The 24,249-nt window shown below is 48.8% G+C and overlaps 1 protein-coding gene across 3 annotated transcripts in view; it reads left to right on the top strand.

Annotated features, from left to right (window-relative positions):
• LOC144930979 (transducin-like enhancer protein 4) overlaps nucleotides 1–15,146 on the top strand; it is a 66,571-nt gene extending 51,425 nt beyond the window's left edge. For 2 of the 3 annotated variants that reach the window (XM_078854809.1, XM_078854807.1), the window contains exons 9-20: nucleotides 890–1,009; nucleotides 1,806–1,859; nucleotides 2,548–2,706; nucleotides 2,903–3,035; nucleotides 3,857–4,041; nucleotides 4,996–5,072; nucleotides 5,471–5,720; nucleotides 6,232–6,479; nucleotides 6,881–7,028; nucleotides 7,672–7,822; nucleotides 8,414–8,490; nucleotides 10,565–15,146. In XM_078854809.1, coding sequence (XP_078710935.1) covers nucleotides 890–1,009; nucleotides 1,806–1,859; nucleotides 2,548–2,706; nucleotides 2,903–3,035; nucleotides 3,857–4,041; nucleotides 4,996–5,072; nucleotides 5,471–5,720; nucleotides 6,232–6,479; nucleotides 6,881–7,028; nucleotides 7,672–7,822; nucleotides 8,414–8,490; nucleotides 10,565–10,672 — 1,710 coding nt within the window. In that variant the 3' untranslated portion in view covers nucleotides 10,673–15,146. The remainder of the gene's footprint in view (nucleotides 1–889; nucleotides 1,010–1,805; nucleotides 1,860–2,547; nucleotides 2,707–2,902; nucleotides 3,036–3,856; nucleotides 4,042–4,995; nucleotides 5,073–5,470; nucleotides 5,721–6,231; nucleotides 6,480–6,880; nucleotides 7,029–7,671; nucleotides 7,823–8,413; nucleotides 8,491–10,564) is intronic. The other variant, XM_078854808.1, reaches the window with a different exon arrangement.
• The last annotated feature ends 9,103 nt before the right edge of the window (nucleotides 15,147–24,249 follow it).

Here is a 24,249-nt window from a genome sequence, read left to right as displayed (position 1 = left end):
TTGAGTCTCATGATGTCTTTTTTTACGTAAAAATCTAGTCCATGTCAAGGCTCATTTAGAGACTCAAAAGACTGGCTGTTTGTTAATTGTACTGCTTCATGCCATTTGCTTTATGTGGTAAAAACAAATTTTAGTGTTGGCAACTTCACTGTGAGGCCTCCAAACTTGTTCGTGCCAGTCCTTCGGGTTTAGGCACCCCATGTGTGCCCACGTGTAATCAGGCAGGTCTGGGACATCCTGCACAGGTTAGGGTTGGGGTTAAGGTGAGGCTGAGGACACGGCTGATATCGGCCTCGCTGAAAGTGTTCTCTCGGCCTCACTGTCAAAAATCCATACTACTTCCTTTGTGTAACGTAAGAGGGCTATTCCCCTAAATGTAATTTTGACCAACATTAATTAAAAATTTTAAGTTACAATTTACAAAAAAAATTATACATTAAGTAAAGTAAAAGTGCAGCCCTGCAATTACTTGGTCACGCTACTGTGTGAGCAGGCAAGGAGTCTCTCTAGTTCCCTCTAGAGAACCCCTCTAAGAGTGTGTTTGGCCTACTTATCCATTCTGGCTAGACATGTTGGAAGAGGTGGGGATACCCACACTTCAACTCCACTGCACACATTCTGCCAATACACTAACTGCTGTGTACCCTGTTGTACTGCTGGGTGGACAGAGGCGGAGGAGATAAAAAAAAAACTGGCACCATTGTTTAATCTGCCGAGTTAGGGAGATCGAATCGAAGCAGTGACCACTGGATTTTAAGTAAAATAACAACGTTTAATTCAAGAGCGCCTGGATGGACGTGCCGGTGAAATGGCCGACGATGGATGATTTATCTGATGGACGCTTTGTGTTTGTGCTCCCCCCCACCCTTCTGTGTTGCGGTGCCTGCAGACGAACTCCATCTCGCCGTCAGACAGCCTGCGCGCCACAGAGAAACACCGCAGCTCCTCTGAGTACCTGAGCGACTCCAAGAAGAGGAAGGCTGACGACAAGGACTCTCTCAGCCGATACGTATGTGGCCATTGGCTTAGTCCCCTTTGACATTTGTTATTTGATTAAGCCAGCCGGGTAGGTTAGTGGTCAGCAGGCTCGCCGCTGAGTCAGTTTATCAAATATATAGCTAACGGACATCGATTATTGAATCAAACGCTTGCAGTCGGGGACCGCTGAGATAGGAAGCTGACGGGTTTTTTTTGTATAAACGTTGCCTATTTCATGGGTTCTTACGGAGTTGAAAGTGGGGACAGAGATTTGCGCAACAGGTTTGAAGGTAGGCATGTAAGGGTGCATTGATTCAACACTTAAAATACATTTTCGTGCTCAAGATGATGCATCAAATTGTGAGTGTGAGAATCAATGTTTTTCTCATCTGGTATGCAGTGTGTAATTGTATCTCCTAGAGTGTTCATGAAAGGTAATGATTTAGTCAAATTGTGACCCTGTATCGTGACAGTTCACGAGGAGGGCAAAGCGTTTGCATGCCTATTGGAGGGACTGGAGCTAGGATCTTTACAGGGCCCACCTCTGTATTCAGTCTTATATCCTTCTGTGAGGCCTATTGCAGGGTGTTTGTAAACCGACCATCAGTTGCCATGCAACACTCTCTTTTCAAGCATGTTGTTTAAACAAAATAAATACCTTTAGCCTTAAGCATTTTCTTAATACCACATTGATAAAAAAAATATATAAACAAAAATGTTTAAACGTCAAAAGTTAAGTAACCAGTTGCTTAACCCCTCTCACATTTAATATGCTTAGCAGGATGCTGCACGTGTTCCAAACGCCGCACTTTATTTTTAACTCGCAGGACAGCGATGGTGACAAGAGCGATGACAACCTGGTGGTGGACGTTTCCAACGAGGTCGGTTTCACAGCCGCACAGATTTTGAGCCTGCTGCGTGTCGGTGTTCACATACTTTTCTTAAATATCCTCACTGGGAGACCTTTACTCAGCACCTTCGCTACGACTGTAGACGACCTGTTCATAAAACAAGGAGGCATCCGTTTATAATTTTGTCTTAAAGAATGTTACAATATTGAAATGATACACAGTTGATGGAGAGAGGGCAACTGTGTTCATCCAAGCCCTCACTCGAGCACCATGCATTGCTACTATTTTATGTTGTCTTGTTTTTACACATATATACGGACTTTTTCCAAATTTGCCATCGAAAATTGTAGCGGTTTGGGAAGGCCTTCGTCCAGCAGTGGATTGCTCATGGCCGATGATTATATATTTGGCACTACATCTTATCGCATTCTTGTTTTTCTGTTGATTTTGTGGCACAGTACATATATTTGAAGTATATACCTACCTACCTTCCCAGTCATAATACAAATTCAACAGTCATACCTACCACAAATCCAAACACCTGCATACCTACAAATCTACATGCCTACCTACCAATCTTCCTCATTCTTGCATACCTACCTACCAACCCACCCTCCTTCCCCACCAAACTGCCTATGTACCTTCCCTACCCATCCCTCACCTCGTGGCGTACTCCCCCGCCAACATCGCGTCCCTCCTGTCGCCCTCGTTCCCGCAGGACCCATCGTCCCCGAGGGGCAGCCCGTCGCACTCGCCTCGCGAGAACGGCCTCGACAAGCAGAGGCTGCCCAAGCGTGACGTGGCCCCTAACAGCCCGGCGTCCGTGGGCTCCTCTCGCAGCACTCCCTCCTCCTCCAAGACCAAAGACATGGGCCACGTAGGTGCCACACATCCACTACCGCCACCCCCCAACCCCCGCCACCCCCTCCCCCCGCCACCCCCCTCCCCCCACCGCCACCTGCCGCACCAATACAGCCGCACTGCGAACAATGACGTGATTTTGTTGTTGAAGAGCTGGCTGTTGAGTGAGTGCGTGCGTGCGCTTTTTCTGTCTCTGTCTCTCGGCGTCACAGAACGATAAATCAAACACGCCCATGTCCAAGTCGAACACGCCGACTCCGCGCAGTGACGCGCCTACGCCCGGCACCAGCGGAACGCCCGGCCTGCGCCCCGTCCTGGGCAAACCCCCGGGCATGGACTCCCTCGGTGAGATGCGCTGCACACAAAATCGTCCGCTCGTGCAATCGCACTTTCGTTTATTCCTACGTATGTATGTTCAACTTCTCCAGGGGCTTCCTAACATTGGAAGGAAGAGTGTTCCAGAGGGCTGCCGAAGCGCATCTGAAAGCGCGCAATGCAGTGACCGCCTTTGTTCGATGGTTAGCCAAGAGCCGCTGCGAGGATGACCCGAGTTTGCGTGATGGTTTATGCTCCTTGACGAGATTCATGTCCATTCATTCGTTTATTTGTCTTTCGGTAAAGTCACGTAGATCGGTTCAAAGAAAAGAACAAACCTATCTACGTGACTTTACCGAAAGACCCAACGAATATGAATTCCTGCAGTCACGAAAGCTTTTAAGTCAAGATTTATTCACTCATTTGTTCATTCATTCGTGGGTGAATTTGTTTGTTCATTTGTTTGATTGCTCATCTGATAATTCCTTAATTTATTGAAGTCATTCCTGATCTTGGAATCCCAGACATTGCTTACCTACAGGACGGCAATTAAAGTGGAGTGAGAATAGTAATATTAATAGCATTTCACCAGGAGGTCTTCTCGTACAAAGAACAACATTTTCATTATAGTTCCAGGATAAACGTCACAACGATATCAAGAGCTCACACTTCTTCTACCACTCTTATGTCAATTAACTGCATTTGCCACTGATAACTAAGAAGAGAGCGTCCACACTCGACACCTAAACGCCTGAGACTTCTAGTTCGATCTTGTTTACGTTTTGTATTGACGAATCTTACATATTTTCTATATTTTATTTTTTTGGGTGGTGGTGGTTGTACGTGGGCAGGCCCTGCCCTGAGGTCCCCGTTCGCCGGTCCCTACCCGGGCCCCTTTGGCATGATCCCGCACGCGGGCATGAATGGCAGCGAGCTGGGCAGCCCCGCGGGGGCCTACGCCAGCCTGCACTTGGCATCGCCGCAGATGAGCGCCGTGGCAGCTGCTGCCGCCGCCGCTTACGGACGTAACCCCATGGTGAGCCTTCGCGCGTGTGAACGTTTGTGTGTCTGTGTGTTTGTACATGCTGACAGCACTTGCCCCAATAGTATGTCAAGGCTTTACTGCGGATCTTTGTCTTTATGTGTTTGTACACGTGTATGCATGTGGGTGTGCATACGTGCTTGCACGTGCGTGCGAGTATGTGTGGGTTTACGATCCTGTGCCTCGCCTACATCGACTCAGCCATAAATGAGTACCTGGTGCGGTGTGTAAAAACATCAGCACTGCGGAGACAAAGGTGGACAGGCGTGGGGGTGTTCACACCCACCCTCTGGTGTGCAGTGCCGGCCTTCATAGGTGCTCAGTAAGAGTATTTGCCCCAAAAGTCTGTTCAAGGCTATACGGGGGGAGGGTGGGAGGGGGGTCTTTGTAGAGCTGAGCCCACATGCGTGAATCTGTACGTACGTGAGTGTACGTGAGTGTGCGCATGGATTCACTCGACTATGAGATGGGCTCTTTACCGCTGTCGATGCACCTGTGTTGAACAAATCAATAAATATCCATTATTCATTTAAAAGCAGCTAAAAGCCCCTTGAGACTCAAAGTCTCTTTGTAAAGGACATCTGGAACACAAAAGCAATGCAGTGCCACATTTGATAACCGTTCAAAACAACAGGGTCGAAATATCAAGAAACAAAAAAACCTTAAACGAAAATTAAACAATCACTCACAGTTAACAATTAAAGTCTAAAAATAGAACGTAAGATTTCAAGTAAAGTGCATTATCATATGACATGTGCAGTATAGTTCAAAGGCACTTAAGTCATACTGTCCAAGCAACGAGTCTGATCGGTCATTAAAGGCTGACCTGTAATAGATTGTTTTAATTTTTCTAAATATCTATAAATATATCTAAATGTAAGAGAGCTTGAGCATTGTTCCACGTAGAACGCTCACGCACCGCACCGTCGTTTGTGTCCCCCTCCCCAGGTTGGCTTCGATCCCCACTCCCACATGCGGGGTCCCGGGATCCCCTCGGGCCTGGCCTCTATCCCCGGCGGAAAACCGTAAGCACCGGCACAGGACTTGCGGCGGCACCTTTGTCGATCGCATGGGTGCCGTGCGTCCCCGATGGGACCGCGGGCTTGCGTGCGCGCACACCGGCGTATTTGATGGAACGCGCGTTTTGTCGGGTGTCGCTTTGCTCTTCGGCCAACGCTTGTCTCGGGACCGTCGTGCAATGGATACGCTGTGTCTTGTGATGTTTTTTTTCTCATTAAAGTATATTTCAAATTAATGTGTGGCGTCTTTATCTCTGTGCGCTGCAACATCGCGTTCTCTCCGTGGGGGTTGTTTTGTTTTTTTCTGCTCTGCCTTCCGTATTCTCCGCCAGCCAGCACCTTGCATTCAGGCGTCTCTAATCCTCCATTTCGCCTTTCGCTGTCTCTCCGCACGCGCCCCTCAGGGCGTACTCGTTCCACGTGAGCGCTGACGGGCAGATGCAGCCCGTGCCATTCCCGCCCGACGCGCTCATCGGCCCGGGGATCCCGCGTCACGCGCGGCAGATCAGCACGCTGGGCCACGGCGAGGTGGTGTGCGCCGTCACCATCAGCAACCCGACGCGCCACGTCTACACCGGGGGCAAGGGGTGCGTCAAGGTGTGGGACATCCGTGACCCAGCCGGCAAGAGCCCCGTCTCGCAGCTTGACTGCCTGGTCAGTGCCGCGCTTACCCCATCTCCCAACGTCACATCACCACCTCCATCATCGTCCACCACCACCATGTGGGCTCGCTGAACAATGACCATTTGATTTTAAATGGCCAATTTTCAAAGAGGCTCAACCAGAATATATATGGTCAGCTGGAAGTTTCTTCCTCCGTCAGCCCTGCCCACTTTATAGTAACCACGCCTACTCGACCACTAGTAATGCCCTCGCAGCTAGTAACCTCCACTCTTTCTGACGTTGGCCTCCACTACCGCTCGTAGGCCCCACCTAGTCCTCTGCCATCCCTGCCCACTACGCAGGTAGCACCGCTTCACTCATATCTCGAGTCGAGGACGAGTCCCGACGATTCTAAGCTGGTAAAAAAAAAATCCCGACTCTTCACAAATGCTTCTGGACATTAGGAGAGCCTTCATGAAATGACCGGGACTTTTCCCTGTCAAGCCGGGACGTTTAGTGGCTTCACATCGAACGGTGCCCTATCGCGCACCCACCCTTGCAGAACCGGGACAACTACATCCGCTCATGCAAGCTGCTGCCGGACGGGCGCACGCTGATCGTGGGTGGCGAGGCGAGCACACTGTCCATCTGGGATTTGGCGGCACCGACGCCGCGCATCAAGGCGGAGCTGACATCGTCGGCGCCCGCGTGCTACGCACTCGCTATCAGTCCTGACTCCAAGGTGTGCTTCTCCTGCTGCAGCGACGGCAACATCGCCGTGTGGGACCTGCACAACCAGACGCTCGTCAGGTGAGGCTCGCGCTCTGGGTCTGGGTCGCACGTAACCAATCCGCGATCTTTCTACAGGTGCAGAGCTGGTGCAATTTGCCTTGAGCCTCAAATCTCTAAATCTGGTGGGGCCCTCACAAAGGGCTTCAGATGGGGCCTCGGACAAGGCTCGGAGAGAGTCTCATCTAGGAAAGTTTCGTAGTGCTTCTTTTAGAGGTTTGGTAGTTTTCGTGAAAAATATTAGTGTTGCCCTACGATGGACAATTACATAGATGGACGGATATATAGTACCTTGGCCTTTGTCCAACAGTGTATTTGTAAAGGGCTGTAGTTTGCAGAAGAAAATGTTCGTGCTGGACAGAGAAACGTAGCTTCATTGACCAACCTCTGCTCCCATGCGCGCGCGCGCGACTCCATCACAGGCAGTTCCAGGGCCACACGGACGGTGCCAGCTGCATCGACATCTCGCACGACGGCATGAAGCTGTGGACGGGCGGCCTAGACAACACGGTGCGTTCCTGGGACCTGCGCGAGGGACGGCAGCTACAGCAGCACGACTTCACCTCGCAGGTGAGCGCCTTTACGCCATCACCACCATTTGCCACTGCCATGGCCATCGTCAAGGCCGGGATACAGATTTGCTCAGTTGGATGTATTAGCAGAGTTCTCAGCTGTGAGAGCGTGGCTTTAGGCTTCTGCCAAGTTGGATTTGGCTCCAGTGTCATCAACAACATCAACATTTGTCAGAATCAGAATATGTATATATACTGGAGGAATCCGATGAGCTATGAAGCTCGTCATCATCATCAGCATCATTGTATCCTGCTGCTGCTCTGGGATTACGAAATGCTGAAACTGCACCCCTTGGAGCAATATGAACAAAGATCGTCCTGTGCAGAAGCTGCTCATAGGAACATGGGATTTATGCCACTGACTGGACAATAAGTTAAGCCCATTGCCCAAGTGAGCTTTGTAGAACACTGACTCTTTCACTCTGATGAACTTGGGTCACCAGAATCGTTGGCTATTTTCATAACTACGATCGTCACTCGCACAGTCGATGGCATGGTCATCGTTACCAACACCACCACCATCATCACCGCCATTATCATCACTGTCACCGTCGTCTCCATCATTGTAATCACAACCATCACCTTCGCCAGTGTAGTTACAATCATCGTAAAACTTCTCTCCCCGGTCCACGTGCCATCAGATCTTCTCGCTGGGCTACTGCCCGACGGGCGAGTGGCTCGCCGTGGGCATGGAGAGCAGCAACGTGGAGGTGCTGCACTGCATGAAACCGGACAAGTATCAGCTGCACCTGCATGAGAGCTGCGTGCTCTCACTCAAGTTCGCCCACTGCGGTAAGGCAAAACAAAGACAATGGTCCCCCCCACCCCCCCTATATCGCTCACCGAGCTACATTGACTTCTGGTTGCTGAACGAAAACATGATACGGTCGCGCTAATTTCACACAAAGTGCTTGCCACAAATTAACCACAATACTTTGCTGATGTCATCAAGCACCATAACCATCAGGCAAACTCCGGTCATCCTCGCAGCTGCGGATTTTGACTTGCCATCGAACAAAGACGGTCACTGCATTGTGCGCTTTCAGATGCTTTTTTGCGGTCGTCTGGAATGCTCTTCCTTCTGACATTAGGAAGCAACTGGAGCTTTGCACATTTAAAACAAAATTTTAAAACTAATTTCTTTAGAACTGCTTTTTGTATTCAGTTTGTTGTCCTTCCCCTGCACCTCCGATTAGCACGGTTGGATACGTATGGTGCGAAAGAAGTTCAACATACGTACAACACGCGCACATATGCACGTGTGCAATTTTCATCAAGCGTGCCTTTGCCGCCGTTTGAATTGCTGGTGGATTGTTGTGTGCGCACTTGAAAGTCGGCGGAATGCGTGATCGTTGACATGGCGTTGCACTCTGCGCTGTGCAGGCAAGTGGTTCGTCAGCACGGGCAAGGACAACCTACTCAATGCCTGGAGGACACCGTACGGGGCCAGCATCTTTCAGGTGAGAATGGTGGTTTTGCAACAAAGGATGAGGGGCAGGGTGGGTCGGGGGAGAGGCTTAATTTATCACCAAATATTTTCCAGGTCGCCGGTGAGACTGGCTGATAGTATGTGACTAGTAGCCACAGCCATAGCCAAAGGTGTACTAAATCTGAGTGTGGAAATATTTTCCGGTTTGCTGACCTATACAGACCCGGGGCCGAAATTAAACCCCGTATGGGTTTTGGCGGTTGCGCTGCATAGCTCTGGGGTTACGCACCATGCATCGTCGGGCACGACGCGCGACATTTTGCGCGTGGCGTGGAACGAAACGTCGGACGTCATACCAAACGACACGCGGTACGACCCGAAGACGCGTCGGCAGAAACGCGGCCGAGGTCAAAGCGCGGCCGAGGTCAAAGCGCGCGCGGATTTATTGGCCCGGCCGTCTGGAGCTTAGCACGATGTGGCGCTCCTCGAGTAATGGCGATCGTGCTGGGACGGCCAGACGTTCGTAAACATGGGCGTGCCCGACGCTTGGCAGCCCCCTGCCCCCCTTGATCCGGCCGTCCAGCCGTGCCACCGGACGTCGAGCCAAGTTCTCAGAGGCCACACAGTGGCCCGTTTGTCTTCTCCATAGCCAATATCAGAATGTCCTTTTTTTTATTCCACGTGACGACAGTTAGCTCTTCTCATCACCAACGTGACTTTGTTTTCCTAGCAATCGCCACAAAACCCCGAGTCTCAGTCCGTAGCATACAAAAGCGTTGTTTTATTTTACTATACAGAACAGGAGCAGTGTGCTTTGTCGACAAAGTATTCAAAACGATCGACTTGAATACAGACTTTCCTCTTCTGTGTCCAAAGCCAAGACAGAGAGTCGATACAGAATTCAGGATATGTTTTTTCCTCCTGATTAAAATATTTTAAAAAGAACCACAGCTAACATTGAGTCTATTAATAGCCGTGTTGGTGGAATCTTACAACCCAAAAAAACATTTCTGGGTCACAAGTTGGAGCCGTGTAGCCACTGGAAGATGATTTCCATGATAAATGTTCAACAGCTGCATGGCTGCATGACAATCTGGCCATGGAGCAGTAGTGTAGCATTACAAACCCGGCCACACGAGTTTGATTCCAACTCATGGCCACTGCTCAGCCTCAAACGAGTACCTGGTGCAGTGTGTAAAAATGTCAGCACTGGGGAGACAAAGGTGGCCAGGCATGGGGTTGGCCACCCACCCCCTGATGTGCTGTACCAGCCTTTGTAGATGCTCGCTCAGAGTACTTTCCTCAAAAGTCTGTTGGTTTGGCTATGTTTGTTTGTTGTAGTATGAAGTTAGAATGATGGCTTTAATCTAAGTTGTCTTGTGGTTGTTGTTGTTGTTTGACTTGCATCCCACTGGAATGTTTGCACATAGCGTTGGTGTACGGTGCTTTTTTTATGAAAGACTTTACAGTTTTTTCCTGGATTTTTCTGTTTGCGCAGTGACGTAGTCACTTTAAGATGTTTTCTTGTTCATGTTTTTGGTTTTTGTTTGTTGCTGTTGCGCCCAGTTCAAGAGCCGAATGGCTCACAGGGCTATACCAAACAAATGAAACTGAAACGAAGATTATGCAGGGGATCTTTATGTTTTGGCGCATGGAACATTTACCACCCTCGCTGTGTCCCACGTAACAGCTCTTGGCAAACTTTTTACGCCGGTTAATATTTTAATGTTCCCTTTCACCAAATCACCATACATACACCTGATCTTGTCGGATCTCAAAAGCTAAGTTGGATTGAGTCTGAATAATCCCTGGATGGGTAGTACCAGGTTTTGTAGGATTGGGCTTTTAGGTGGTCAAAGAATAGTACAGCAATGGATACTTGAACCCTTTGAGCATTGCTTTGGTCCTTATCTCATATGCATGGCTTTTCTCAGGGTACTCTGGTTTCCTCCCACATGCCAAATGGAATTGTCCAAATATTTCAATGCAGGACTCCCCTGCATTGAGGAGCGCGCCTTTACTGAATGAAGGGCATTATTATGAATGTACCCTACCAAAGCCATTGAAATATTGTAATGACACTGCTGTCTGTCGTCTTGTTACAGTCGAAAGAATCGTCATCAGTGCTCAGCTGTGACATCTCGGGCGATGACAAGTACATCGTCACTGGCTCCGGGGACAAGAAGGCCACTGTCTACGAGGTGATCTACTGAAGCGGGTCTGCCATTCTTCTCCAGCTGGACTTGAGCTGTGGGGCCTGGGGTGGTTGCAAGGCGATGAACTTTGACCTTTCATGGACTGCGTGGGTCACGACGGCCTCCGAGCGCCGGGCTCGTTGCGGCGTTACAGACTCGTTCACGAGAGCAGAGACCCGATCTCGCTTAGGACGCGTGGCCGCACACGCACAGTTCCGGAGAGCTGTAAATAGCAATGCCAATGAGTTTCAGACGTCTGTGTCCCCTGAAAATGTGTTTATTTCAAAAAACACGTAGAGCCTAGAAATCCTACCTTGAGCAGCTGAGCTGAAACATAATGAAAATCATCAAAATGAAAAAAAAGTTTTTAATTTGATAAGAATTAATTGACAAAAAAAAAACATGCACGGAATTAAATATTGGCAAGCAATGGAAATCAAAATCCTGCTGGGACGGGCATTTTTTTCCACGATGACCCTGGGAACGAGAATGTGGCTGATCTCCCACAGTTCACTGTGAACTTCTCCGACAACGATGAAGTTGATGATTATGACGCCAGCGACGACGATGATGACTGCACATCTACTGTATACGGCACTGCCGACGTTGAGAGAACACAGCTCAGCCGATTCAGCTGAGCACTTGTTTCTAAGCTGCATAAAGAAAAAAAGAATTTCAGCAAGAGATATCAAGAGGAATGGCCAACAAATCGTACATTATAATCAGCAGCGGCAGCAGCAGAAGGAGGAGGGGGCGACGGCAGATGGACGTGGGACCGAAGGTGTTAGCTGTGTGGCGCGAGGGGTGCGACTCCACGGGAATTCATTTGCGTTCGAGAGGCGGTCGCTGATGCCTAAACTCAGGGAGCTTTGCGGTTAATCAGATCACTTTTCATGTCGTCTGTGCATGACGGTGGTGGGCAGGGGGGGGGTTACCGGTTGTGCACCGCAAATCGGTCTTTTCCCCAAGACACGGGAGTCTTTGTTTGGCTGAATTTCGCTTGACGCCTTTTGGCAACAAACCAAGAACTCTGCTCTCACTCGCATTCACTGCCGGGGGTTTCTTGTCATAATTTATAGGAGACAGCATAAAATAATTTTACTTAAAAGAGAATTTCATTTTTTTGTACTGAACAAAATGAGTGGACCTAAATACGATGATATTAATAACATACCGTAGCATTTTGATCAAAAGTAACTCTCGCAAACTAACATTTTGCTTCATTACACAAAGCTGTAAAATAACGTGTAGACGTGCAAGATAACTGTTCTCAGCTTAGCATTGTAGACTTCTGGTCTTGTAATAGCGGTCACTATAACATTAATTGTAAAAATAATAATAAAAAAGACAAGAAAAAAAGAGATGAAAACTTACTAAAGCTGACACTTTTTTTCTCTCTCTGGTTTTTTTTGTTTAAACATCTAAGGCTACGATGTTGACGTTAGAGGGGTGCGGCGCGCGGCACTCTAGATAACGCACGGGAGCCACGTTCGCCCGGCGTCTTGCGAGCGCGTGGGGGAGTGAACGAGGCCCCTTGAGGTCACCAGGCCGAGGTCACCGGGCCGAGGCCACCGGGCCGAGGCCACCGAGCTGTCACGATACCGTCTACTGCCACGATACCGTCAGACCCTGATCCTGTTGCGTTTGTGTGCAGCCATCGGCCCCGCGGGTGACGGCGGGCGGAGCTGCAATATTTCTGAGCGATAACTGCCCTCAAGGAGGAGGCTCTGCTGAATGAGATTACGGATTAAGATTATCGGCCGCTCGGACGAGAGGCGGCCTTGTGTGCCAGTGGGGTCAGGTGGTGTGCGATGGAATGCAATGAGAGATTTGAGAGATGTTAGAGCAGCCATGTGCTTGGGCCATGAACATTTTTGCTGCAGAAAGGGATTAGTTTATATTTAATTTTCTCCTAATTTTCTCTTCTTCCCCAAAAAACACATTCTGCACAATGATCAGTTTGAAATTTTGGTTTTCTTTCAATGGCTTGAGATGCATGGTTTGAGAGACTTAAAACACAGTAGCTTTTATTTGGCCAGTGGTTCTCGGTGATATGGGACTGCGTTTTGATAATTTTAACATTTGTGAGATTTCTGCTGGCAGATGGGGGGCATACGTTTTATTTTCTGCGGCTGTACCTCACCGGATATACGGATGTTATCAAAAAGTGTCTGCTAGGGAGGGTGATAAAATGGCACAGAATGCCAGGGCATTATTAGTGCCTGCAAAGTGAAGTAGGTCTGCTTTCCTGAACCAGATATATCCATATTATATTGAGAAATATCTTAGCTCCCATGGTGAATTATTTCTACCACATTTGTGGTTGTTAAATAAATAAATTCATGCCCGCACAATTATGCCCACTGCTCACATCTATATACAAGGCTTAACAATGACTTGTTTTCATCTGTTAGGACAACAATAAAGATTCCCGTATAGCCATAGACTGATGGGTAAAGTGATGTTACCGAACACCTATTAAGGCTTGGCACAGCACATGGCGGTGTCGTGTGGCCAGCATTATGCCCATCCGCCTTTGCCTCCCCTTTGCCATGTTTGCACACACCATGTCCTCATTCATGGTTGATTCAACCTATGGGAGGTCCAGGAACGGTTTAGATGGGACTGGCCACTGAAATTATCCGTGGCTGGGAATTTAATCAAGGTCATCGGGTTCATGGTGTAGTGCGTGAACCACTGCGTCTCCGCTCCGCACGCACGCATATATTTCACACTTGCGCACTCACACAGGATAATAAGGTTTTTGCTTTAAAGCAAGATGAAAATACAGTTCCTGCACCATCGGAGACCATGATCTATCAGGAATGTTAAGTTAAAAAGACGTCACGTACATCAAGAAGTATCGTTCTGTTTTTTTGTCTCCAGATATTTTTTGGGGTCCCCTCCCCCGCTGTTTTGTGTGCTCGCCGGCACTTTGTAAAATATAAACGTCGGTCGCCGAATAGTGGAACTCATGACCTGGATGAGAAATAGTTTGTGTGTGCACGTGCGTGGCTGCGTGCATTCACTATAAGATCCTCTGTAGTGTACATGATGGACGCGATATGAAAGCCATGCAAGCATGCCCTAATGCCGAAATAAATTAGTTTCAAAACAATAAATATTGTTATTAAAAAAAGACAACACAATAACAACTACGATCAATACCGCAAGCTTTCAGAGAGGATGTATTTGTTCAGGTCTGAATATTTTACAGGGCATTCTGTTTTGTACAATATGTTTTATCACTAATATGGGAAGTTGGAACCCTGTTAATAAAAAAAAATAACAACAATAAATCAACACCTGTTATAATGGTAAACATTGTTTTCACTGTGTATCCAGTAAAGTGGGTTTTTGTTTTTACTCCGAAAGGGCTGTCGGTTGTCATTCGTGGCAAAAGAATTAACTCGCGCGGAAACCAGGGCCAGCGCGCAAAGTGCTTGATAGAAGCAGCAGCACCTCCGCCAAAAGGGAGTGTGAGTTCAAATCCCAACCAGGATCGATCGGACCGTGATTCCTTTGGGGTTCGTCTTGGGGAACATCACTTGGTCAATCGGTGATCGATGCAACCGTTGTCCAATGGGTAGTTAATGTTTCAAGTTTATTTTTGTTTAACTATGTGAGAACTCACGATATCAGAATAGGCTTGTTTGCAAAAGTGACCCGAGGCATTTGTCTGCGGGTAGGGGGCGATGCCACATGCCAGGATATTCCAAGTTCAGTCCTCGCTCACGACTTTGTTAAAACAAAAATCTTAATTTAACATTGTATCTCTGTTGCAATAAAAAAATTTAACTGCTGCACATGCCTGATGATTGCTAAACATATCCCATGCGATGTGTAGACTGCTGATTCATTTGAGTGTGCACTCTACCTCACGTGACACACACAGGTCACTCGTAATTTGAATCGGCACTGTTTATCACATGAGACTTGTTTAACAAGCATCAGGCACGTGCGGCATGTAAGTGCTTTATTTCTATTATAAAAGGAGCTACATTATGAACCTTAGAGAAATGTTCCACGGCGGCTCGTGAGGAGTGATGGCACAGGTAACCGTGTCGATGCCAAATGAATGTGGAATTTCCGTCGCAGGATTATGAACGAAGATGACCGTCGGCCAAAGCTCATTAGAGCACAGGGGGCAATACTCCAGTGATCTTGTGACTATCCGTGGAGTGGGCAGATTACCCGGGCTCATTTGCACCTTTAATTGCACACCCAGGCGTCATTATGAGCCGCTCCTCACCCGTCGGAGGTCCAAGTCTCAGGCCCGTATTCTTAGTCACGGCTCGGTTCAGGCTTGGCTCTGGCTCGAGTGAGCTGGCTCAAAGTCATGTGCCGCCTCTGAGCACGGTTCCAGCAATGCTCGATAATTCCACACGCTGAACGTGAGCCGAGCCATTGCTGAGCTGCTCGGGCGTCTTTGCAAGCCACTGAGCGACGCAAACCTGCGGTGAGCTGTGTTAGAGACCATGACAGAGCCTAGCCGTGACTAAAACGTATGGGCCTCGATGCGCACACGACTGCAAACACGTCGCAAAGTAAACTGATACGTTGGCAGTCACAACGGGCAGCGTGTTCTCCATCTCCATGTCCATGTTACGAAGCTGAACAATTATTGTATAGCCGGAGCCTCATTTACATATCCGATTTGCATTATCTGTTTTGTTTTATCTGGGCAGTCCCCCCCCCCCCACATTACCGCCGAATAATCAAGAGCCGTCTGTGCTTTAAGTCGTGAAACGTCTCGGTAAATGAGGTCTGAGTTGGAGAGAAGTCAAGTTCAGAGTGCGTTTATTTCCATAATTAAATATGCTTGTCTAATCAATGGGAAGTGTCCAAATGTCAGTCGGCTTGCCCTGCCACACAAGTCTGGGACACAGCAAAGCGGCGCGTGTGGCGGTGTGAAAATAATACATTACGGACAAGTCATCCGCAGCATCCGTGAAGAGTGAATCAGTGCAGCTTCATCGATACAGATTCATCATCTCGGGAGCCGCGTGGGTCTCGCCGCTCCTCGCCCACCCCGGGGAAGCGGAGAGCAACAAACAATGCTGGAGTGAAGGACAGTTAAACAGGGACACATCCATGATCTTCTCTCCGCAGTGGCCGAGTTTGGTCGGCACGGGCTCCAGTGCAAGGAATGATATGGACCCCCACCCCCACCCAGTGTGCCTTTCGTTACCTGGCTCCTCGGCGCCTCCGTCTTGTGGGCACTGTGGCAGTTGCACCGCCTGCACGGTTGAAACCTGCGCCACATCGCCTTAACAGACTCGGGATAAGTGATGATAATTATAATTGTCACTGGTGTTGGCCGTGAGCGGGAATCGAACACAGCACCACACGCACACGCACGACACAACGTCTCTATTATAATATGAATCAGCGCTGTCTTATCACATGACACACGTTAGACAAGCAGCGTGTAATTACTTAAAATACTCTGACTCCCCTTACACATCCAACGCGAGCCTAGCCCTGGCCCACTGACAGGCGGGCAGCAGGGTCGGCTTTCACGGGGGGGCGTCGAGGGACCAGGTCCCGTGTCTTGCGTCTCGTTGTAGAAACATTTCCAGAGACAATGCATCTTAGTTTCCTCTACAAATGAATGTAATCTAAGATAAGTTTCAGTTCAAATATTCTTCTGCAAACAACCTCTGGCTCATGCCCCACATGACACGCTCCATTGCTGCACACGCGCTCACCCCTCTCTCGACACGGACCCACACACGGAGCTGTCGGCGTAGCGTGGTTGACGTGCTCCCCTGTTTGCTAGAAATGAAATGGGGCCCATTGTCCAAATCCCCCCTTCCACCGCCAGTTCGTAACTTGGCGCCTGGACCTCCCAGGGTCCTCCCCCCACCGACCCATGGGGCCCAAAGCACTCGATCGCTTACACCACAGCCTCAACTCACACCACCTCGGATTAGCGCCTTCGATTGGCGGCGTACTGTGCGAAAGAAGTTCAACATACATGTACACATCACAGCCCACCTGATGAGGATTCCTCCCCGTGGGGGTTTTTTTTTATCAACTAAACGACGCCTGTTGGAGCTTAGTCGAGATCACGAAGTCCCCCTATCCAGCGATCACTGGACACTAGCACTCACCAGCACACACACATCCTTACCGACGCTAACCAACACTCCACAAAATACTTACCGGCACTTACCCCAAAATGTGACATCTTACCAACTAACGCTCGTCAGCACTCACGAGCACTTACAAACACTTAAAACATTTACCAACACGCACCACATTTTAACCAAACAGTATTTTGCAAACACACTCGGCAATAATCACCACTGTACTTAACATTCACTCACCCACAACTCTCCAGAGTTCACCGAAACTCATCGATACCCAAACTGTTACGAAATCTCACCACATCAAACGAAGACTTAACCTCAAATTCACCAGCACTTACCCATCCGCTTACCAAGCACGGCCCCCGCCCCGCTCAACACACTGTTTTGCCTTTGCTTTAATTTATTTTATTATTGCATATTTCAAAACAAAACGTGCATGCGTGCACACGCAATACTTTATTTATTTAAGTATCACTTAAATATTCATCTCCAGCTGCTGCGCGAACAAATTGCCCTCATGAATGTTTCATTGCGCTCGCTGGGAGCACCGCCACTTGCGCACATCAGCGCGCCCCACCGCTCACCTTTAATAATGATCACTCCAGCCGACAGGTAGCTCACCCCCCCTCCCCAGCCCCTGAACACAGGGCCCTGCCGCGAGGGTGGCGATTGTGGTGGGGATGGAGGTTCGGAATACGTCGTGGTGATGGAGTCCACTGAAATGTTTCCCCTCTGAAAGTTCGATTCCCGACCGCATGAACGGCGCTCAGAAAGGGGGGGTGGGGGGCTGAGTGGGTGACTGAAGTGGATGAGTAACTGTGGGGGGCTCAGTGGGTGGCTACGTCAGTGGCTAGCATTATACCTCCCTGGCTGAGTGGGTTGTGTGACTGGTGTGGTTGTTGTAGGCAGGTGGCTAGCTGGGTGAGCAGTTGTCCAGATGTCTAGCTAAGTAAATTTATAGCTGGATGACTGGGTGGGTGGCTGGGTGGGTAGGTATGTATCTGCCTTGACGTGTCAATGGCTGCGTGGATGTTTGGGTGTGTATATGGGTGGGTAGTGTCGTCTTGCTAAGTGGGTGGCTCGGTGGCTGGGTACCTGGATAGGTAGCTGGGTATGTGACTGATAGATGTGTGGGTAAGCGGCTGGATGAGTGTCTTGGCCGGTTGCCTGGCTAAGATGGTGGCTGAGAATGTGACTCGCTTTAGGTGGGTAGCTAGTTAGGTGGTTGGGTAGGTGGCTCACGGCTGAGATGAATGGCTGAGTGTGGCTAAAAGTGACTGGGTGGGTAATTGGCTGAATGTGTGGCTGGGTTGCTGGCTGCCCGGTTAAGTGACTGGATTATAGTTGGTGGGTGTCTGGCTGGATTAGTGGCTAGGTGCGTGGATAATAGTATGACAGAACAACGCATACGAAGGCTGCATTTAAAAGGAGCACATTTGCCTTGGACATCGACCTTCGAAACAGGCGTAGTCGTTTGCCTCCAAATCATTGTTGCACACATACGGGAGCGTTAATTGCCTCCTCGACAAACCTTGCAACAACCTCGACTGAAACCAGACTTATTTGTGAAAGTGTATTTATTGCGTTTGTTGTGTTATCACGAGACTGGCTGCTATGTGATGAGCGATTAGGGTGCAGCATCAATATATCTGCACCTGCGCGCTCTTAATTGCTTCAAATTTTGCCGTTTGCGTCTCAATGTTGCCATTTGGCACTCCGCCCAAACGCGTGGTGTGCTTAGTGCGATATTTTCAAACTCTAGAGCAGAGTTTCTCAAAAAATGCAGTCCTCCAGACCAACCACGATCCACCTTCCCACGTTTACGAGTCTTCTCGCTTGGGAAGGTCTTCGTCCAGCTGCGGATTGATGATGGCCGATGACAATGAATGTTAAGCGAGTGTTGGGTGAATTTCGATTTAAAGCTTTCGTGACTGCAGGGATTCATATTCTTGGTTCTTTCGGTAAAGTCACGTAGAAGGGAAATAATAAAATACAATATTATTTTTATTTTTTATAATTATTTGCATTATTTTTTTATATTTTATTATTTCCCTTCTACGTGACTTTGCCGAAAGAACCAAGAATATGAGTCTTGGGTGGTTATCATCGTTATCTCCGTTGGCAGCTCTGAGAACTAATATTCGTGGAAATGCCACGTTCTTATAGCCGGATATACACTTGATCGATATCACTGACTGCCTATCTCTGCTTCAACCCCAAAATGATATTCCAATCGTACCATTTGTATCAGCTATTAAAGTGCACAACCACGTCGGGAAAGGCATGTTGGTCGCAACAGCCACGTGTGAAGTGACTTGTAATGCTCCAAGAGGTACACTCCTCACTCGGCGCAAATCATGATCAGGGCTTTAAATTCAGCTGGGTTCTGTACGGATAACGTTTTTGTGATTTTTCTCAACCGGCACACCACAGTCGGTACGCATCTCGCTATGACCGTGACCTCTCGTAGCGTGCCGTTTACTCCAGTCTACCAGCTGCCCGGAAGATATTCAGTGAGACGTTTAACAGCGAGGACCGTGACAAGCCCAGTCAACGGTGGATGGGATTTGAACGCTCGATTTTACGACTGAGAGACCGGCTGCTCCACGAATCGAGATACATCCCGGATCTTTATTAGATAAAGTCGTTTTCCTTTTCCCAGTGCTCTCCTGCGCTCTCTCTCCCATTCTCTCTCACTCTCTCTCACTCCACTGCTCTCCGTGTCGCTTACACAGCCCGCCCCGAATAGACCGGCTTCGCACCATTAAGCGGCAGAGAAATATAAAAAAAAAATCTATCTATCTATAAAATGAAATATAAAATGAAATTATGATAAAACCCCCTCTGGGTGACCTGAACACAGTTAAACGTGATGAGCATGCGGAGAGGAGGAGGAGGAGGAGGGTGAAACGAACTATGAACATTGGGGTGGGGGGGAGATCTCCCGTACTTGACATTATATAACTCGGTAGGGCTATTTTGACCTCAAGGTGCGTGTTTGTGGGTATGCGATTCCTTTTGTGAGAGAGATGCTAATGCAGATGGGGTAGCGCACGACGCTACGAGCACAGCCACCTGAGTTCGATCCCCGTCCACGGCTAACTTTAGTGGCAAATATCTGAACCAGTACGCGTCCTTCCCCTAGGTCGACTCGGCCTTAAGTGAGTACATACATGGCTTGGTGTGTAAATATCAGCATCGGATAGACAACGGCGGCTTGGCGTGGGTTTTTGGCCACATTTCCTTCTCTCGCCCCTCCTGCCGAACTGAATAGGCTGCTCGCTAACAAGCACTTGCCCCAGTAGCCTGTATTTCTCCATGGTGAATGTTTATATTTGCACACAGCATTGTATTCCTGCGTAATGACCACGATTCACAACGCCGGTTGTAATTGTTTTCCGCACTTAGCCTGGCCCTCCCCATACGACGATTCTTCCTAAAATGATGAGCTTCCGTGCTCGAGTGTAAATGTTACGGCCTGCCCTGGCTGCCTTAATAGGCGCTCGCTAACAGTACCTAGTCCGACCGTCTGGAAGGCTAAATATAGATCTCTGTTGTTCCCCGAACGAGTATAAATATCAAACCACGTGCTTCTCATTCATAATCACGGGGCGAGACAAGGTCACGCAGGTCAGGTCACTTTGCTTAGATGGATGTACCGATTGATTCAGACAGCGCGTGCCAATTCCACATTCCTATGGCGCGAACCAGTATTTCCATAATGAATACTGTTGACTTCGTGTCAGCCTCACCACGGCATAATGATTCAGGATAAAACACGATTAAAACGACGACGATAATGATGAGATCAATGATATGACAATATTACATACATGACCATGGCATGATAATATTGAGAACAACAATAACAAAGCCACGATAACTGATAATGGTGGTGATGACGACGATCATGATGATGGCACTGTTGATATTTATAACACGACGACTTTATAATAATGTTCGATGATAATGATGAAGATAACAAAGACATCATGATGACGACGATCACAATGATCACCATCAATGTTCGAGTTCGATCCGAACTGGGCCATGATCCCACGACCCTCGCTGAAGCCATTTCTGCCGCTACCAACACACGTGCATCGATACATAAACTGTGACTGTATGAAAAATAAATTACTCGTATGTATATATAGGGCGAAACGTCAAGCGTGTCGGACAAGTAATTCCTACACACCAGCAGCCCTTACCCAACCCACTTGCGTTTTACCATTTCCAATTTTCGTTCTGATATACACGGCTATGCGTCGTGCGCGCGTATGTTTCCCTCGTGACTCACGGTCGCTGGAGCGTTTAATCGCTTTGGGAATTTTGGAAGGGCAGTTAGGGCACTCACGACTTGTAAAATTCCACTCGGTCAGATGCCTGTTTATGAGGAGGCGGATGCGGAGGTGAGCAACTTGGATTTGGGTGAAGGGGTGTATGGGGGGAGGCATAGGTATGGGTTAGGAGACACAGCCAGATTAATTTCAGCCATTTTTATTATTTAAACAAACATACGTTTTGTTGTGTGTGTGCCCCTCTGGTTAACCCGAGTTCCATTCCCGCTCACGGCCAGCGCCAGTGACGATTATCTGAACCGGTCCTGGGCCTCCCCTAGGTAGAATTGAGTACCTCGTGTGATGTGTGAAAACAGTGCCATTAGGGAGACAAAGGCGGTCAGGCGTGGTGCTGGCCACCCAACCCCATCGTACGCCGTGCCGACCTTCATAGGTGCTCGCTAACAGCACTTGCCCCTACGGTCCGTTCAGGCTACACTCGGGGATCGTTGTCATTGTTTGGGCCTCTGGAAGTTTGGACCGTGGGAAAAATGCCCAGTTTTGTCTCCTTCCTATAAATCCGGCTGTGGTTTCAGAAGTGAATCACCTGCAACTTATGGAACGATTTCCGTTCCGTGATTTAAACAAACACCTTGAAGCAGGGGTTTCCCAACTGCAATCCTCGCGAGCCCCTGCGGTGCGCATTTCCAAACATGAAACTTCTCGGGATCACGATTACATATGAAGTCGTAGAATTTGTTTGCACGCGACGCCTAACGATTGCGAAAATACGTCGTGATCTGCAAACGCCGCCATCGCGTTCCAATGATCAATTCTAATATACTGCACTGTATACGCAAAAGGGTGCACTCAACGGCAACACATAACAGGGGAATACCATCCCATCATGATCACTATAATGACGATTGACATGTTCGTTGTGAGCATTCTCCACATCGCGGCCTTTGTGATGGCCCAACGGGGTCCATGCAGATGGCAAGATTGCGAATTTAAGCAGGTCAATGAATGGGGACTCGTCGCTTTTCAATTAACTAATCCTCACAATTTCTCATTGATCCCACCTCAGATACGACAACCAGGGTTGGATATTTCATTGTGTGTTGCCTTCTTAGCCTGGAGTTCACGAATCGGATTTGCGTTTCCGAATGATGTTGTGAGAAACAGGATTTAGTTTGATTAAAAAGCTGAGGGGAAAAGAATTATCGCTCATCATCTTACACACAATCTGCTCACACCGGCTGCACAAAGATTAAAACAACACGCGCACATGGGCACACACGTGTGAATCATCCGGCATATGCCCACGTGGCGCAATTCAATCGGTAACGGGAATGGGGAAGAGTATGTCAATTATAATGACACACACACACAGATCCTCCGTATGGCTTTCAGACCGTGTGTGAACACCTATTAAGGGACGACACAGCGCACAACCGGTTGCTGCGGCTCGAACCACACACGGCCGCCGCCGTATCCACAGAGTGCTGATATTCACTCACCGCAGCTGGTATTCATTTAAGGCTGAATGGACCTAGATGAGGCCAAGTACCGGATCAGATATTATTGTTTGTTGATTTCAGCGGTGGATGGGGATAGCGTCCTCCTCGCGGAGCTACGGCCCTAGCGACCTGAACTCGAGTACCACGAGACAAAGACACACACACACATTTAGACACACGTGCGCACACACACACACACAGTACCTGATGCGGTGTGTAAACATTTACATTGGGAAGCGAGAGCTGATGCGGTTCTGGCCACAACACCCGTTCGTGTGCCATCGTCTCGGCACTTCATACGTGCTCGCTAACAGCGCTTGCCCCAAACACAGCCCGTTAAAGGCCACAGGGAGGATATTTTGTCTTTGATACAAGAAGACACTCGGACAAACAAAGACGTCGGCCATAAATAAATCGCGTGCGCGCACGAGGCGTGAACACGAGGAGGCTTTCAATGACGCGGAGGCAGGGTCCGACCTCCGTACGGCCCAGAAATCTCGACGCCTCGAGAGAGGCCGCCTCTATTCCTGGCTCCCGTCCCGCGTGTGGGGGAGGTTCTGCCGGGTTGGTGAGTGGTATATGGGTGGGTGGGTGAGTCTGTTCGCAGCTGCTGCGTCAAAATTATGCAGCGGCAACCGCGTCGGAGGAGGGACGGAGGGGGTGTAAAATGTTGGCAACAGTGACTGGCACAATGTGCCGATGTACCCAGCGGGCAGAGTTCGATTCCCGACCATGGCAAACGTGCTATTTAAAACTGAGAGTTATGTTGGAATTCAAATGATGTGTTTGGCCTTACTGTCGTTGTTGGTATTACGTCTGAATTGGCTACTTCACTGTAAATATTCACACCCAGATCTTCGTTGAAAGGCAGAGTTCTGGTCTTATTTGGCTTTTATGTTTTATAATCAATGTACAACCCAATTTGTCAATCCACTGCTGGATGAAGGCATACCCACGCCGTGACGTTATTGGGGTTGTGTGACCGTGGTTAATCACGCTTGTCAATGATGGGCTGTGATGGAGGTGAGGGGGGTTGGGTCCATTTTGCTCTTGCCTGGCCATCAAGTGAATCTATTGATCTAATCGTGCATAAATAAGTACCGTACAAAACGTATATATATCGCATAAGCAGAAATCCTAAGAGTGTCAGTGTTGGGTGAAATGAGCACCGCGGCGTAATAATTCACAGTCACATTTCCCAAACTCCGGTCCTTTTTTTTCCCTCTCCACCCATCGGACCCTCCCCTCCTCCACTGTCGACGCCCCGTGCATCATCCCGAACTCTGCCGCCTTTCCGCACGTGGTCATCCCGCCCGCTCAGCTGCCTCCACCGCGCCCCAGGGGCGTATTATCGAGTTTACCAATCAACAGGCGCGGCGCATTGTGCCATCAACCAATTTACATTTTAATCGGGGACTATTGGCAAACGCGAAAAGATTGCTTCGCCGGGAGGCACAGCGAGGGAGTGGAGTTGGATACCTCCCTCCCCCCTCTCCCTTACCCTGCCCTATGCTTCGTCGTTGGCCATGAGACATTCATAATAAAGGGGTTTTTTTTATGGGGGGAGGGAGTTAGATCGCGCAGATATAACTGTGTGGTTAACACTACCACCAGGCAGCCAATTAGTGAGGTTTATTACGAAAACAAAACGGATCGAGTAGTTGCCACACCAGCACACCGATGTGTTGGAGAGTAAAACC

This window comes from Lampetra fluviatilis, chromosome 3, assembly GCF_964198595.1.
Source record: "Lampetra fluviatilis chromosome 3, kcLamFluv1.1, whole genome shotgun sequence".
NCBI lineage: Eukaryota > Metazoa > Chordata > Hyperoartia > Petromyzontiformes > Petromyzontidae > Lampetra > Lampetra fluviatilis.
The sequence above is the reverse complement of the archived record's forward strand: the minus strand, read 5'-3'. Positions and strand labels throughout refer to the sequence as shown.